This window comes from Eretmochelys imbricata, chromosome 1, assembly GCF_965152235.1.
Source record: "Eretmochelys imbricata isolate rEreImb1 chromosome 1, rEreImb1.hap1, whole genome shotgun sequence".
Classification (NCBI taxonomy): Eukaryota; Metazoa; Chordata; order Testudines; family Cheloniidae; genus Eretmochelys; species Eretmochelys imbricata.
In genome coordinates, this window is record NC_135572.1 from 235,377,202 (window position 1) to 235,393,151 (window position 15,950).

General features: G+C 40.4%; 1 protein-coding gene across 2 annotated transcripts in view; it reads right to left on the reverse strand.

The window, feature by feature from the left end:
- The window catches only part of ARHGAP8 (Rho GTPase activating protein 8), a 302,432-nt gene that overhangs the window by 26,259 nt on the left and 260,223 nt on the right, over positions 1–15,950 (reverse strand). For both annotated transcript variants that reach the window (XM_077825721.1, XM_077825758.1), the window contains one exon: positions 5,568–5,641. In XM_077825721.1, coding sequence (XP_077681847.1) covers positions 5,568–5,641 — 74 coding nt within the window. The remainder of the gene's footprint in view (positions 1–5,567; positions 5,642–15,950) is intronic.

Genomic DNA, 15,950 nt, shown 5'->3' on the forward strand with positions numbered 1-15,950 from the left:
CCTCTTCACATAACACAACAACCTGGGTTCACCCAATGAAATTATTAAGAGCATGTTAAAAAAAAACATAAGAACAGCAGCTTCATATAATGAACAGTCAATCTATGGAACTCGTTGCCAGGGGACGTTGTGAAGGCCAAAACTATAACTGGGTTCAAAATTCATAGAGGATAAGTCCATCAATGGCTATTAGCCAAGATGGTCAGGGATTCAACCCCATGCTCTTGGCGTCTCTAAGCCTCTGAGTCCCAGATGCTGGGACTGGACGACAGGGGACAGATCACTTGATAATTGCCCTGTTTTTCTCATCCCTTTGAGGCATTTGACATTGGTCGCTATCAGAAGACAGGATACTGGGCGAGATGGACCACTGGTCTGACCCAGTATGACAATTCTTATGTTCTCCAGTCCTCTTGGGATCTCACCTGTCCTCCATGAATTCTCGAAGATAATTGCTAACTGTTCAAAAATTGCTTCAGTTAGTCCCTTAAAGGACTCTAGGATGAATTTAATCAGTTCCTGCCACCTTCTAACTTATCTAAATATTCTTTCACTTGTTCTTTACTGATTTTGGCTCGACTTCCTTCTTCCTTACTGTTACTACTAATTGTGTTGAGTATCTGGTCACCATTAACCTTTTTAGTGAAGGCTGAAGCAAAATACGTATTAAACACCTCAGCCTTCTTGATGTCAGTTAACAACGGGTAAGCAGACGACCTATATTTTCTTTTGTCTTTCTTTTGCTCCTAAGGTATTTAAAGAACCTCTTCTTAATGCCTTTTAGGTCCTGTGCTAGATGTAACCCATTTTGTGCCTTAGCCTTTCTGATTTTGTCCCTTCATGTTTGTGCTATTCTTTTGTACTCTTTCCTAGCAATTTGTCCATGTTTCCTCTTCTTAAAGTATTAATTTTTGATTTTCAGGTCATTAAAGAGCTCTTGATGGAGCCATATTGGCTTCTTACTATTCTTCCTATATTTCCTTTGCATTGGGATAGTTTGCAGTTGTGCCTTTACTATTATCTCTTTGAGAAACTGCTAGCTCTGGTGAGCTCCTTTCCCCCTTTAATTTTATCCCTTAGATGTTGACTTCATTTGGTGAAATTCAATGGCCTTTGTCCTGCATGACATCAGACCAGATGGTCATAATAGTCCCTTTGGGCCTTGAAATCTATGAATTATGAAAAACCCATGACTTCTGTTAGGCCCTAAAGTGAGAAGTTGTCCCAATCTCTGCATTTCCCACTTCATCCCCATTTTGTGTGCCTATCTTTCAAATTGCAAGCTTTTGGGGATATTGTTGGCAATGAGTAAACATATACATTTAAATTATAATAATACTAACAACATTATTAGCATAATAATGACACCTCAGACAGGGATTCCTTAAAAAGTTCCTGTGTGATTAAAAGCTAAGAACTTCCCAATCCCTGTTAAGTGATTATCAACATACAGTCCCTTGTTAGCTCAATAATTGGGCTGGCAGAACAAGATTTGAGTTTGGAGATCCTCTCTCTTCAGGCTAGTGAAGGTTACTTTGTCTCTCTGTGTGAAAAGGGAGTTTGGACTCCCTTCTACCTAGTGCTTGACTGCTGCAGCTTGAGAGGTGGAGACTTGTTCTGGTTTGGTGCAGCACCCTAAAAGATCATCAGGGCTACCTCCTGCTCTGCTTAGCCTGTGCTTTGCCACAGGAATCTTGTCTGCCAGGACAGGATTCCAACCAGGTGGACTTGGACACAATTGGTTTTGTGCCTGAGACTGAACTGTAGCCTTTATTGTGTGTGCAGGGAAGGACTGCTAGCCAGACTCCCTGAGTTGCCAGAACTTGATGGCAGGCTGCTTCTCTGAGGTCCCCAAACTTTAAGTACTTGATCTAAAGCTCACTGAAGTCAATGGAAGTCTTTGAGAGACTCTAGCTTCAGTCAAGGCATTAAAATTGCAGTGAACACCAGGTACAATGAAATCTATGCTCTTTTAAGCAGGTGCAAAAGTGCATGCCCACTCTCTACTGGTTAACACTTTGACTGCATTACATGTGCTAGGAGGCTGCAGATGTCAGAAAACTTCCCAACTCACAAACCATGGTCTCTTAGAAACATGGTTCATAATGAACTCCCTATGGCTGGAAACATGGCAGCCCTAAACAGATCTGTGCTTAAGTGGGGGATAGCGGAGCACTGGGACAGCCCATCCCCACAGCAGGTGCCTAGAGCCTAATCCAGAACAAAGAGAAAGGAAAAAGGAGAAGTACTTAGGCTTGGCTAGAATATGTAGCTTTGAAAAAAGTTACAGAGGAACTAAATGTATCCAGACTGAGAACTTTTGTTAAGAAGAATCATCACACTTCCTTAAGCCCTACCCTTCACAGGCTCTGCAAAATGTTCTGAACAAGCTGGTGGATTATAGTTACTTTTTAGCTAAAAGAATAAAAAAAAAAAAGGATGTGGTCTGGAGAAAGCTCAAGGATTATTACTGCCCACCGGGTGACAAAATCACTTCATCTGGAAAAGACTTTGCAATGACAAGGCTGACCCAGTGCTTTTCCTCATCACAACAATGAAAACTGAAAGCCTGCTCTTTTTCTTTTGTGCTTTTGATGTCACTGCTATAGCAGACAGAGGGTATCTAGGCCAGACTCAGCAGTTGGTGAGGTGGGAGAGCATGGGATCAGTGTAGCAGTGAACTAGAGAGAGCATCAAGAAAGAAACAAAATAAGAAGTACAGGAGGTGTGGTACCAAATCTGCCCAGCAGACTGTTATGGAAAGACACATTGTTAGAGGATAATCATGGTTACAGTACCTTCATTTCCTGCTGCACCTCTAAAATATTCAAGAGGAAGTCCGTGTGCATGCACCGGTCCAAAAACACAGCCAAAAACTCTCAGAAAATGTAAATTGATCTAATTGTATTTTTATAATTAGTTTCAAGACAATAAATTTGTCATAATTCAAGACAACTTCATCCTCGGTTTAACTCAGCACACTTCAGTGGGGTCACATGAGGGAGGGATTTAGTCTATTCAGATTAGTATGAAATGAGCATCCTAAATGTATTAAACTGAAGTAACAGTCGAAATCTTGATGGTGGGATGTGTCTGGAGTAGAGCTAACTGCTTTCATCATATGGAGGTGGGTATACTGTATGGGAACATGCACTGTAGCTTCTGGAGATTATAAATTACCTATTTACAATCACAATCGCAGAGACAGTCTGCAGTTGCTGCTAATTCCCTTGCCTTAGCACATTCCTAGCAGCGAACAGGATGCATTCTCTACACCTAGCCGCAGGACATTTGGCACGTTACACTTGTAATGATTCCATCTTCTAATTTGGCCTGGAAACATTACTCCCACTTACCGTTAAGTGAGGCTCCAAAAAGAGGAACTCAAGTGGATCCAAAGGCTCTCACTAAAAACCCCAGTAGAGGTGCTCACATACTGAAGGTATGAGGTTAGTATTAACAGCAGAATTGGCCCGCTCTCCATTATTTGACCTCTGGATACTGCAGGTAATTGAAGGCATCCATATGTCTTTGAGAGGAAAGGAACGAACTGCTCTATATACCTTTATGGATGCTGTCTTCAACTTCTTGCCAATCAGCAGTAGGTATTCGTTCATTATCTCCCTCATTTGGACATATAGATAATATGCCAATGAATTAATTTTACTGTAGGTATGAATACAACATGGATTTTTATTTAATGTGTAATAAACTAAAATGTTAGCTTACATGGCCTCCTGATTAGACCAAGAAACTATGGGTCAATCCCCGGCTCCACTGAAGTCAATGGGGGTTCTGTCATTGACTTCAATGGAGCCAGTATCTCAGTCAGGAAGCCACCAATAGTGCGAGAAGGGGCTATTTTTTTTTTTTTCCTTTGCAGTGATTAGTACGGATCCTTTCCAGAGGCAGTTCAAACAGTTTGAATCATTTGAGTTCTGGGTTAAAATGATCTAATAAACTCAAACCAAATCTTACTGACCATGAACATGAATACTGAGGGTAAAATTCACTCCATTCAGAAGGCCAGCACAAAATCTAGAGTGGGACTTACATGCTGCATAGGCCTTGTGTGGGCCCACTTCTGAAAAGGGGTGAATTATACCCTGAATGCATACTGTTATTCTTGGTATTGGTGTACCATCGAAACAAATAACTTTTAAAAAAAGGAAATCTCAGATAAAACTGCCTTATTTTGGGTGCGAAAACAGAGCTGAACATGGTTTCCACCAGAAGCGAAACAAAATATAAAAAGTAAACAAACAAAAATCAGCCAAGATTTCTTCTAACCCCATTCAAAAGGTTTCCCATCCTTAGTGAAACTTTTGGCAAACTAAGCCCAAAGACTGGCTTTTAAAAGAGAATCCGAGCCAGTGTTTTTTCACTTGGATCTATCCATGTTCTGCTGTTAAAAGTTTCACACAGCTCTTATCTGGACTCTTGGGTTACATTCCTTTTCTTCCACTGACTTACTATGTGACCTTGGGCAAGTAACTGAACAGTGCCATGTCTCAGTTTAACCATCCATAAAACAGGGATGATCCCGGCATCTACCCCACAGGGCTGCTGTGAGGCTTCATTCATGTTTGTGAAACTCTGAGCTCTTTGGACAAAAAATGCTATGGAAGTATTATTAAAAATAAAGGCTCAAAGTGCACAGTTGCAATGTGCCAGAAGCAGACCAGGAACCAGAATGTGATGCTCTGAGAGTCAGAAACTGGTCTCTGTCCACCACACCTCCTCTTCTCTAGTGGGAAGTAAACTACATGAACTCTGTATCTGTCACACAATGCTGCTTCTTTACGCTGATCAGCTGCACTGGCTGATGCATTTAGGGTGGAGCCAAGACACTCCCCACAAACTTCTTGGCCAGCTGTTTGGGAAGGGACGTAACAACCTTTTGGGTAGTTGGCATCTCATGCTCCCATATTTTCCTGCATGGGCGTATAGGGCAACCAACAATGCCGCCCTTAGTTGGTAACGGATATACATTTTATAAACTATAAATGCAGGGTCTGACCTGCAGTCAAAGGAACTTTGATGTCAATGGGAATATTTTGCTGAGAGACGACTGCAGGCTCACTCCTGAAAAGTAGATTTTTTTTCAAGTTTGAGTTTCTCATGACATTGATTTATTTTTTTTTAATATGAACTCCCCATTGATTTTTACTGGGAGTTTTACTTAAAAAGAAATCAATGGCACAATGTGGGCCAGGATGTGTATTTCAAGCATTCTTTTTTCACTTGCCATTTCCTGCACCTGAAAGCAAAAAAACAAAAACAAAAACCCACAAACATTTTTTTTTTTTTTTACAGGACAACTATGTAATAATAAAATAGCCCTACCAGAGTTTTTGTCAGTTGAGGTCTCTATTCAGCAAAGCACTTGAGCACGTGCTTAGTTTTCACTGAAGCCACGGGTTTCTTTGGGATCTAGGCATATGCTTCAAATTAGGTATGTGCCTAAGAACGCTGGTGAATTGGGCCCTGAGATCTGTATAATTTCATAATGATACCCTTGTGCAGATGTTTCCCCCCACCCACTGCCAAATAAAAGCAGATCTCACCTTTACTTTTCAGGTAGAACACAGTTTGCTTCATTACTGGTGGAATTAGTTGGCCTTTATTTTTGTCCTTGAGACTGTTGGAAGAAAAGAAAAGTGCCACCGCATTTAAATGACATTTATAGACTAAAAGAAAGGAGCAGCCACCAAATAAATCTAAAGAGATGCATGTTATACATACATTAAGCAGGTGCCTGCAACACACTGAAGAGTTTTTCTACAATTATAAAAAAGAACCTCCTCCCACAATGCTCTAACGCTAACCCCAGCCCAAACCAATGGCCTATTGAAACTAGAAAGTCAGATTTTTACACAAAGAGCCACGCCTAAATGCCTTTTTCCTGGTATCTATCTATCTATCTGTCTATACACCCCCCACCCCCATGTTGAGTAATAAGTAAGTGCTGTTTACTGTTCTGAAACAGAGTCAAGGACAAGAAGACAACGATATTCCAGTCTAACTTTAACCCGCTTTTGATTGTTTTCACTCTGGTTATTGTTCTCTTAGATTAGCAAGCCACAGCAGGGTGGCTTATAACAATGATGCAGTGACGACAACGGTGATGTTTTTGATTGATTTTGCTGTACGTCTTTAGTGGAAGGGTTTTAAGGAAGGCTTAAAGACAGCCAGAGGAGGAGTTTGCTGTGAATATTTTATAATAAGTCTTGATCAAGGGATGCTGCAAGTTTAGCAGGCTTTTATCATGTGGATTTTTCTTTGTCATTTGTCTCCTTTTAAGCTACTGTGTATGTATAATTAAAAGGATATTGTACTATTTATTTTTGAAGGCAACATGATGCAGTGAGGTTGAGTTTATTAATGCTCTGAATGATTCCCATGAAATAAGATTTCTCTCTCTCTCTTTCATGAGTAAGCAGCTGAGGCTAAAATCGAACACAGCGGGTTTTTTTTTTCTAGACACATGAGAAAATTCTGCAATTATCTCCCTTATTTAAAAAAAAAACAACAGAAAAATATGTTTGTCTTTGACAGGTTTTGAAAGTATACCAAAAAGATGGTCAGTATTTGCTGAGCATCCCACCAGTGTTTTAAAGCACTCAACAATCAAAAAGGGCAGATCTCAGGTTTAAACATGGTATATATTTACATACATAGTTGTGTTTCCTATCTGAAATCAAAATCATGTTTACTATCAAACTCTCAGCACTAAGACAAAGAAATGTACAGGTCTGTGAATGTGTTAATGATCTTTGAGAGATTGCAATCACTGTGGCTGATACACAGACATGTAAGATGTTCATCTAGGATCATACACGCAACAAACCATACCCTCCCAGCACTATGATTAGTTGGAACAGCTCCTGTGGAGGGGTATGCTTTTTTAATTTCAGCTATATTATGATTTCTTCTCTCCTGCTACCTATGTGGTTTGTTTGTTATTTGTAAAAATAAATGAATTAAATTAGTTAAGGTATATTTAACAAACTCTGAGAGGTGGTAGGTAAATTCCCATCGGAAGAAAAGCTAAGGGGAAAATGGAGTTCAGCAGAGCTGGCAGTTTCTCAAAGAGACAATGTTAAAGGCTCAACAGTAAACTATCCCAATGCGAAGGGAAGATAGAAAGAACAGTAACAGACCAATGTGGCCGAATCAGGAGCTCTTTAATAATCTGAAAATCAAAAGAGAAATCCTACCGAAAGTGGAAACGTAGACAAATTGGTAAGGAGGAGTACAAACGAATAGCACAAAGAAGTACAAACAAAATCAGAAAGGCTGTGGCACAAAATGAATTACGCCCAGCAAGGAACATAAAAGGCAATAAGAAGAGGTTCTATAAATAACTTAGTAGCAAGAAAAAAGAAAAAAGAGTGGGTCGAGTTCTTAAAGGGGAAGTAGAGCTAGTAACGGAAAGAAGGCTGAGGAGTTTTATGCCTATTTTTCTTTAGGGCATGTCTACACTTACTGGTAGATTGGCACTGCTGCAATTGATGGTGAAGACATGCTAAATCGATGGGAGAGCACTCTCCCATTGATTTGTATACACCACCTCCCTGAGAAGCGTAAGGGAAGTCGACTGGAGACACTGTCCTGTTGACACAGTATAGTGTAGCCACCACGGTAAGTGGATCTAACTATGTCGATTTCAGTTAAGTTATTCACGTAACTGAAGTTGCGTAAGTTAGATTGATTTACCACAGTAGTGTAGACCAGCCCTAAGTCTTCACTAAGAAGGTTAATTGTGATCAGATGCTTAACACAATGTTAAACACAAGGTGGAAGGAACATAAGCCAGAATAAGGAAAGAACAGGTTAAAGAATATGTATATAAGTTAGATGTATTCAAGTTGTCAGAGCCTGAAGAAATTGATCCTAGGTATTTAAGGGAGTAGCTGAAGCAATCTTGGAACCATTAGCAGCGATAATCTTTCAGAAATGATGGACTGGTGAGGTCCCACAGGACTGGAGAAGGCAAACGTAGTACCTATTTTTAAAAGTGGGGACAAAGAGGATCCATGGAATTACAGACCAGTCAGCCTAACTTCAATATCTGGAAAAAAGAAAAGGAGGACTTGTGGCACCTTAGAGACTAACAAATTTGTTAGTCTCTAAGGTGCCACAAGTCCTCCTTTTCTTTTTGCGAATACAGACTAACGTGGCTGCTACTCTGAAAAATATCTGGAAAGACACTGGAACACATTATTAAACAATCAGTTTGTAAGCACCTAGAGAATAATAGGGTAATAAGTAATGGATTTCTCAAGAACAAACCATGCCAAACCAACCTAATTTCCTTCTTTGACAGGGTTACTGGCCTAGTGGTTGGACGTGGAGAGTTCGGGGGGTAGTAGACATGCTATATCTTGGTTTTAGTAAGGCTTCTGATCTTCCCACATGACATTGTCATAAGTAGGGCCCTACCAAATTCACAGTTCATTATGGTCAGTTTCACGGTCATAGGATTTGTGTTGTATGGCTGACAATGCATATGTGAAGAGCAGCAATTACTACTGGCATTTTGGAATAAAAGATATCTTACACTTCCTGTTTAAATAGCAGCCATACAGCAGAATATTTTCATATGTCTGAATCATATTACAACAATATGCCCGTTTTAAAGGGATCAGTTATAAAACACACTCACACACTAGTCAGGGAAAGTATTTTCTGGAGTAGACTTTATTATTAGTTAGTGCAGCATGTTACATGGTGAATGATTCAGTTCTAGTTTTTGGACTAGTGATAACTCACTTAAGGTGTTGAACATTGTTCTCAAGCACCATTAAGTATTCTTGGTTGATAATCTCTCTCTCTCGTTTTCATTTTTTCCCCTCTGTGACATGCTGAGATTCAGTTTAGAATTTTTCTTTCCCCCTGATTGCACATGCACAGCATACACAAACAGGAAAGATTACAGCAAAAAGGAGAGCACCCTGAAATGTTTGTGATAACGGTTCAGTGTTTAAAAACAAGCTGAAGCTGTGCGATTGTTGCAATTCCTGCATTTCCCCTCTTCCCCTGCCCCAGCCATGGCAATCACTAGATGAACTAAAAATTTTCCTCCCTTCCCACAACGAGATTTTTAAAACCAAATGGAGACAATTGAGAATGATGCCAATAACTAGCCAAGGTCAACACTACGCTCTGCACTGGAGCTCAGCTGTGGTGTTCCTTGACTATAAAGGCAATAGAGTGGAGCAACAGGCGTTTACAGGGTGTACGCAAAGGACAATGCCACAGCCTGGCACATGTTGTGATTTTTTTTACTTAAGCGTTGAAAACTGGAACCTCATTCATGCATTACAATTGTATTCATCAAATCAATACAAGATGAAGGTGGCTTGATTTTTATTTTCTTGCATTGCATTTTAATAAAATCTTTAATGATGGTTTCTTTCGGAACAGCAACAGTGATGCTGCCTCTTTCCATTTAAACCAAGGGAGTGCTAATAGTTCTGCATAACCAGTATCTGTGTCTATCTATCTTATATTGTGGAGGTGGGCTTGGTGAATGAACAGAAAATATGTCCTGCTTTCTATAGGTATTCTTGTGTACTGTATATGGATCTTATTTGAAATTCCTGGATTTATAAATATGATAACTTAGTGATGAGTAACAGCAGGTCTTTATGTCCCACAATACTCAGTGCCCACTTTATCTGAGCATAAAGAACCTAGTTCAGCAAGTTTCTTAAGCTCATGCTTAACTTTGAACATGTGAGTGGTATCGCTGACTTTGAGTTGTGGCCTCATCTCAATAAATTAGTTTCCAAAACAAAGCATGGATGAAACATTCTGGAAGAGGACAACTCTTCTATATGATGAAATGCATGAAGTTAATTATCAGCTTCACTGCTTAATTCATTCTATGTTTTCAGATGGACAACTTTTTTTTAAAGCAGAATTTGAAACCTTTAGAGTTATTTTAGATCAAAGAAATAGGTAGTATTTGGCTCCAGAACAATCTGGCCTATATACTAGAAATTTAATTGATATGCTATTCTTTATCACACAGTGACAGAGTATTTTGTGCTGTATAGGCATAAATGAATACAAAGTAGGTCCCTGCTCCAAGGATCTTACAATCTGCCTAAACATGGTAGCCATTTTTAAATGGAAATGGTAAATTTTTTTAATCCCCAATGCCCCAAATTCTAAGAAAATCCCAGGCAGCACCTTTGGATGATTTTAAATATATTTCTTAATACTATTTATTATTGGTACTTGTCATAAATATAAAGGGAAGAGTAAACACCTTTAAAATCCCTCCAGGCCAGAGGAAAAACCCTTTCACCTGTAAAGGGTTAAGAAGCTAGGATAACCTCGCTGGCACCTGACCAAAATGACCAATGAGGAGAGAAGATAATTTCAAAGCTGGAGGGGGGGAGAAACAAAGGCTCTGTCTGTCTGCGTGATGCTTTTGCCGGGAACAGATCAGGAATGGAGTCTTAGAACTTAGTAAGTAATCTAGCTAGGTATGCGTTAGATTCTGTTTGTTTAAATGGCTGATAAAATAGCTATGCTGAATGGAATGGATATTCCTGTTTTTGTGTCTTTTTGTAACTTAGGGTTTTGCCTAGAGGGATTCTCTATGTTTTGAATCTAATTACCCTGTAAGGTATTTACCATCCTGATTTTCCAGAGGTGATTCTTTTACTTTTTCTTCTATTAAAATTCTTCTTTTAAGACCTGATTGCTTTTTCATTGTTCTTAAGATCCAAGGGTTTGGGTCTGTGTTCACCTATGCAAATTGGTGAGGATTTTTATCAAGCCTTCCCCAGGAAAGGGGGTGTAGGGCTTGGGGAGGATTTTGCGGGGAAAGACGTTTCCAAGCAGGCTCTTTCCCGGTTATATATCTGTTAGACGTTCGGTGGTGGCAGCAATAAAGTCCAAGGGAAAAAGGAAAATAGCTTGTACCTTGGGGAAGTTTTAACCTAAGCTGGTAAAAATGAGTTTAGGAGGTTTTCATGCAGGTCCCCACATCTGTACCCTAGAGTTCAGAGTGGGGAAGGAACTTGACAGTACTAAAGTAGTGTTTCTGGGTCCGAACAAGTTCAGGGCCCCCTGTGCTAGACAGTAAATGAGAGCTCTTGCCCCAAAGAGTTTACAGTTTCAATATTGTCATCTCCATTTCACAGATAGGAAACTGAAGCTAACAGAGATTAAGGCCCTGATTCAGCAGAACTCTTAAGCATGTGTTTAAATTTCAGCACCTGTTTCTGTCCTGCTTAAGTAAATTAAAGTTGAACATGTGCTTAAGGGCTCTGCCTGAATCAGGGCCTGAAGGAGAAGTGTATGTCAGAGCCAGGTAGGGTGACCAGATGTCCCGATTTTATAGGGACAGTTCTGATATTTGGGGTTTTGTCTTATATAGGTGCCTATTACCCCCTCACCCCCGTCCTGATTTTTCACACTTGCTTTCTGGTCACCGTGGAGCCAAGAATTGAGCCATATCTCCTGAGTCCCAGTCTAGTGCCATGACCATCCCTCCTCTCATACATAAATCCTCAGAGATGCTATATGGGGTTATTTTAAATTATGGTGGCGGAATGCAGCGGGGGTGATAAATAGATTGACCATTTAAAAATCGTTACCACCTGTAGGCCCTGATCCTATTTATGACTCATGCAGACAGATTCCTGCACCTTCATGGAGCCCTGCTGAATGTCATTTGCAGGATCAGGACATTAGGCAGACTATATATTCTTTGGGCCAGAGACCTACTTCATATTCTTTTCTGCCCACAGAGCACAAAGCACTAGTTTGACTTAAAGGTTCTAGGCAGCACCAACGCAAACTGTAATAAGCAAGGAAATAAGTGAAGTCATTCAATATCCCAGTCCAGTCATCAGTTGCCCTCTCAGTTGAGCCTCAACTCCCTCCTTTCCACTGTTCACATCTTGATTTCTAGGAAAGTTATTTAGATGAAATAATAGTATACTTTGTAAAGGTCTTTTTTTTCCCCTCAAAAAAAAAAAAAAATAAAAAGTCTTTCCATCTATGCCGATAGACACATAAAATGAAGGCAGCCCATAGTTAAGGACAAAATGCTACAAAAAGTGGCACCAATAAATTTTTAAAAACTCTTTAAAAATGTCTAAAATAGCATTTCTGTAAAATATGTGGCATAAACAAAATACCTAAGAGTGTGGTATGGTATAAAAGTTTTATTGGAACTCATTTGGAATGCGCTGTATAATTCTTTTTTGCCTGTGGTCCTCATGAATAATACGGTGATCCTTAACTCATGCCAATAAAATCTTTATATAACCACACATGGTGTGTTCTCTCAACAGATTCAAAATCTGTCTTTTCGCCCTCTCTCCTGCAATTCTCCCAGGGAATCTTCATGAAGATCACATTTCTCCTTAAAGGAAAGAGAAATTTTTGGGGCTGAAACAGATTGAGTGTACCCATTTAATGTTCAGAAACAGGACTCTGGGCCACTGAGGACAGCAAAAGGATGAAGAGCTATAAAACAAGCTGATAATAAGCTCTTCGCCTCCCTTATAAATTAAGACCAATTCACTATGTCTGAGATTTCAAAGAAGCCTAAGAGAGTTAGGCCCTTAACTCCCAGTAACTTTCTATGGGATTTAGATGTCTAATTCATTTAGGCTCTTTTGAAAATCCTGGCCTATGACGTTAAAAACTTCTGCATGGCCTAATGAACTCCTCTAAGAAAAGGAACTGCCCCAGACATGCATCAGTAACCCAACGTGAACATCTCCTCCAACTCTCTCCCCCACACCCGAAACAAAATACTTCTTCACCTGCCATTTGAGATAACAGTGAGGGACCCTGAATCAATGCTTGTCATTTTTTGATATCCCAGTTTTCATTACAACTCTGGGCTGCCTGCTTGCTAGGAGACAGAACCAATATGAAATGTCAGCCTGAGATAAATGTTAACGTTATAAAGCAGGGCCCTTGCATTTATGATTTTTAAGGTGGAATTCTCAGGGTTGACCTATATCAGTTTCCAGAGAAATCAGTGGGAGTGCTACCATTATCTCCAATGGGAGCAGAGTTAGCCAACAGTGAACTAAAGAAAATCCCTTAACTATGAAATAGTATACAGGATTCCTATTGACTGGTTAAGTCAGCATCTTGGAATTATCAAACCTTAAGCCTATAAACTCCATCCACCAGCCTATAAACTTTTTTAGTAAAAACTTTAACATGAGCAGGTTCCCTTCAGTACCCTCTAGCCTCATGTATACCTCTGACAATATGAATGCTGTTGGACTGGAACAAAATACACTTCTACTACAATCATACTTATTATATAACCAATGCCTGTAAGTATAGAGTGGGTGCTCTCAGTTACACTCCACTGAAGAGTTATATCTGATTTACATTGTTGTAACTGAGGGAAGAATGTTTCCCCTTACTGTAGGATGACAAACCAACCTCTAGTGCAGCAGTCCCCACGCTATCAAGTGCGGAACAGGGGCCCAAGTGCACTGCCCTACTAAGTTCCAATACAAGGTGCAACTCTGCTGTTGCCTGCTGCAATCTGGTGATGGAATAATTCACAAGCACAGTAGCCACCAAGTCACCCTGCTGTCAGCAGATGTGCTTTCCTATTTGCTACACATGATTGTAAAACTACCTTCTATCTCCTAAGAAAATGACCAATCTTGCCTCGTGAGACAAAGACGTGCCACCTGCCACTTTGCTAGAGAAATGTGAGATCACTAACAGATTGTGGATGCAAGTTACAGTAATCTTCAGAGGAGACAGAATGACTAAGAGCAGTTCACTCATGAAGACACTGAAACAAATTTGATAATTTTCAGTTTTACATTTGCTAAGGCTCCCATTAAGTGTCATTATTCCTCCTCATTAGTTTACCTTTCTCCATAAATCCAATTTAAATTGATACATTTATTTCTCATTTAGAATGCGTAGAGGCTTTGTTATTTTGCTTTTAATTTTTATATGGCACCATTTCACTTGCAAGAAGGTTCTTTGATAGGGGTTTGGCTAATAGTTGGGATAAATAGCCTTGCGTATTTGAGCATGAATAGTTTGAGTGATCTGAACTGAATTCAGACATGAATGGGTTTATTAAATTGCTTAGGGAGGTTGTGGAATCTGCATCATTGGATATTTTTAAGAGCAGGTTAGACAAACACCTGTCAGGGATGGTCTAGATAATACTCAGTCCTGCCCATGAGTGCAGGGGACTGGACTAGATGACCTCCTGAGGTCCCTTCCAGTCCTACGATTCTATGATTGAGGGAAAGTTTCTAATCACACCTTTCAGAAACCAAGTTGTCAACGGAGGAGTGAAGATGGATTAGCCTTCAATTGGTGGGTGACATGTGTTGATTGCTGTTAGACGGACTTGAAGCGAACTCAGAGAGAAAGACATATCATCTTGAAAGCCAGGAGATAGTCCAAAATAGTTGGAATGCGTGCTGTCTCTGGAAACATGGGTTTTGCTGGGCCAGATCGAGAAACATTTCCACTTGGCTAGATTCCACCAGGAAGTGTTATCCTTTCTACTATTACTAAGAAAATCTTCAATGGCTTCCGAGCTCAGGTGATCTACATCCAAATACCAAACTGAGATGAAGAGAGTCCAGGCTGGGATGTTTGAGCTCATCATTCCTCTGGGTCAATAGATTTGGGAAGGATGGAATGCTAGAGGGTAGATGGGTTGACATCTGTAGAAGGTTTGGAAACCAGTACTGTTTGGGCCACTTGGGAGCAATAAGGATGATTAGGGCTCTGTCTCACCAGATCTTCCACAGAACTTGAATTATTAACAGGATGGGAGAAAAGGCATCTCTCACATGGCGATTCCAGGACAGCAAAAGAACATTGGGCTTGGAAACCTGTTCCTGAGCTACTCTGGAACAGAATGTATCACATTTCCTGTTCATCTGGGATGCGAACAGTTCCCAAGTAGGGGTTGCCCACTGAGCAAAGACAGTGTCCACCACTGTGTCATGTAGCTTCCATTTGTGATCGGTGGCAAAATATATGCTGTCTGCTAGCAAATTGTGGGCACCCGGTAGGTACACTGCTGACAGGGTGATGTGGTTCTGGATATACCTTCACTGCTCTCTGCTTGTTTACATAAAAGACAGTTGTTATTATCTGATATTATCAGGACATGTCAGGATCGTATGAGTGGTAAAAATGCTTTGCAGGCTTCTTGGACTTTTCTTAGTACCAGAAGATTTATATTCATTCTGTTTCCATGAATTATGCAAATGCATTTGGGTGCGTGAACATCCATGCAGCTCCCCCCAACCCTATCAGGGAGGCATCTGAAACTACTGTTTTGTCTGGTGCGTGCGGAAAACTCCAACCCTCACGTTCTTCCGCCACATTAGCGAGGCTTTCACCTTGGGTGGAAAGACACCCAAGTCCCAGTCACCACTGTGTTCATGCTGTGTCTGCTTGGAATATATACTGTTCAGAGCCAAGCTTTCAGGCAATGGAGGTGGCAAAAGGCATCATCGAAGTATACGATGCCAGGTGCCCCAGCAGCATGAGGCACATACTGTCCATAATCTATTTTATCAGATTGCTCATGGGGTGGAATCTGACCACAGGGAAGTAAGCCCTTGCCCTGACCAAGTCCAGAGTTGATCTTATGAATTCTATAGTTCAAGTTAGTCAGCTTCGATTCCCAAGGCTGCTGGGAGATGAAGTGGCGATGAAGTCAAAGCCAGGACTTCCGGACACAACATACCATCAGAAGCCAGTCCTTTACAGACAGGAAGATGGTGGTGCTGTTACATCTGACCTGTGCTACTACTATTGAAAACACTTTTGTAAAGACCCTGGATGCTGTTGCTATATTGAATGGAAGCATCCTACACGGGTAGTGCTCAGCTGCTACCATAAATCTGAGGAATCATCTGCGGGAAGGGTGAATGTCCACAAGAAAGTATGCATCTTTCATG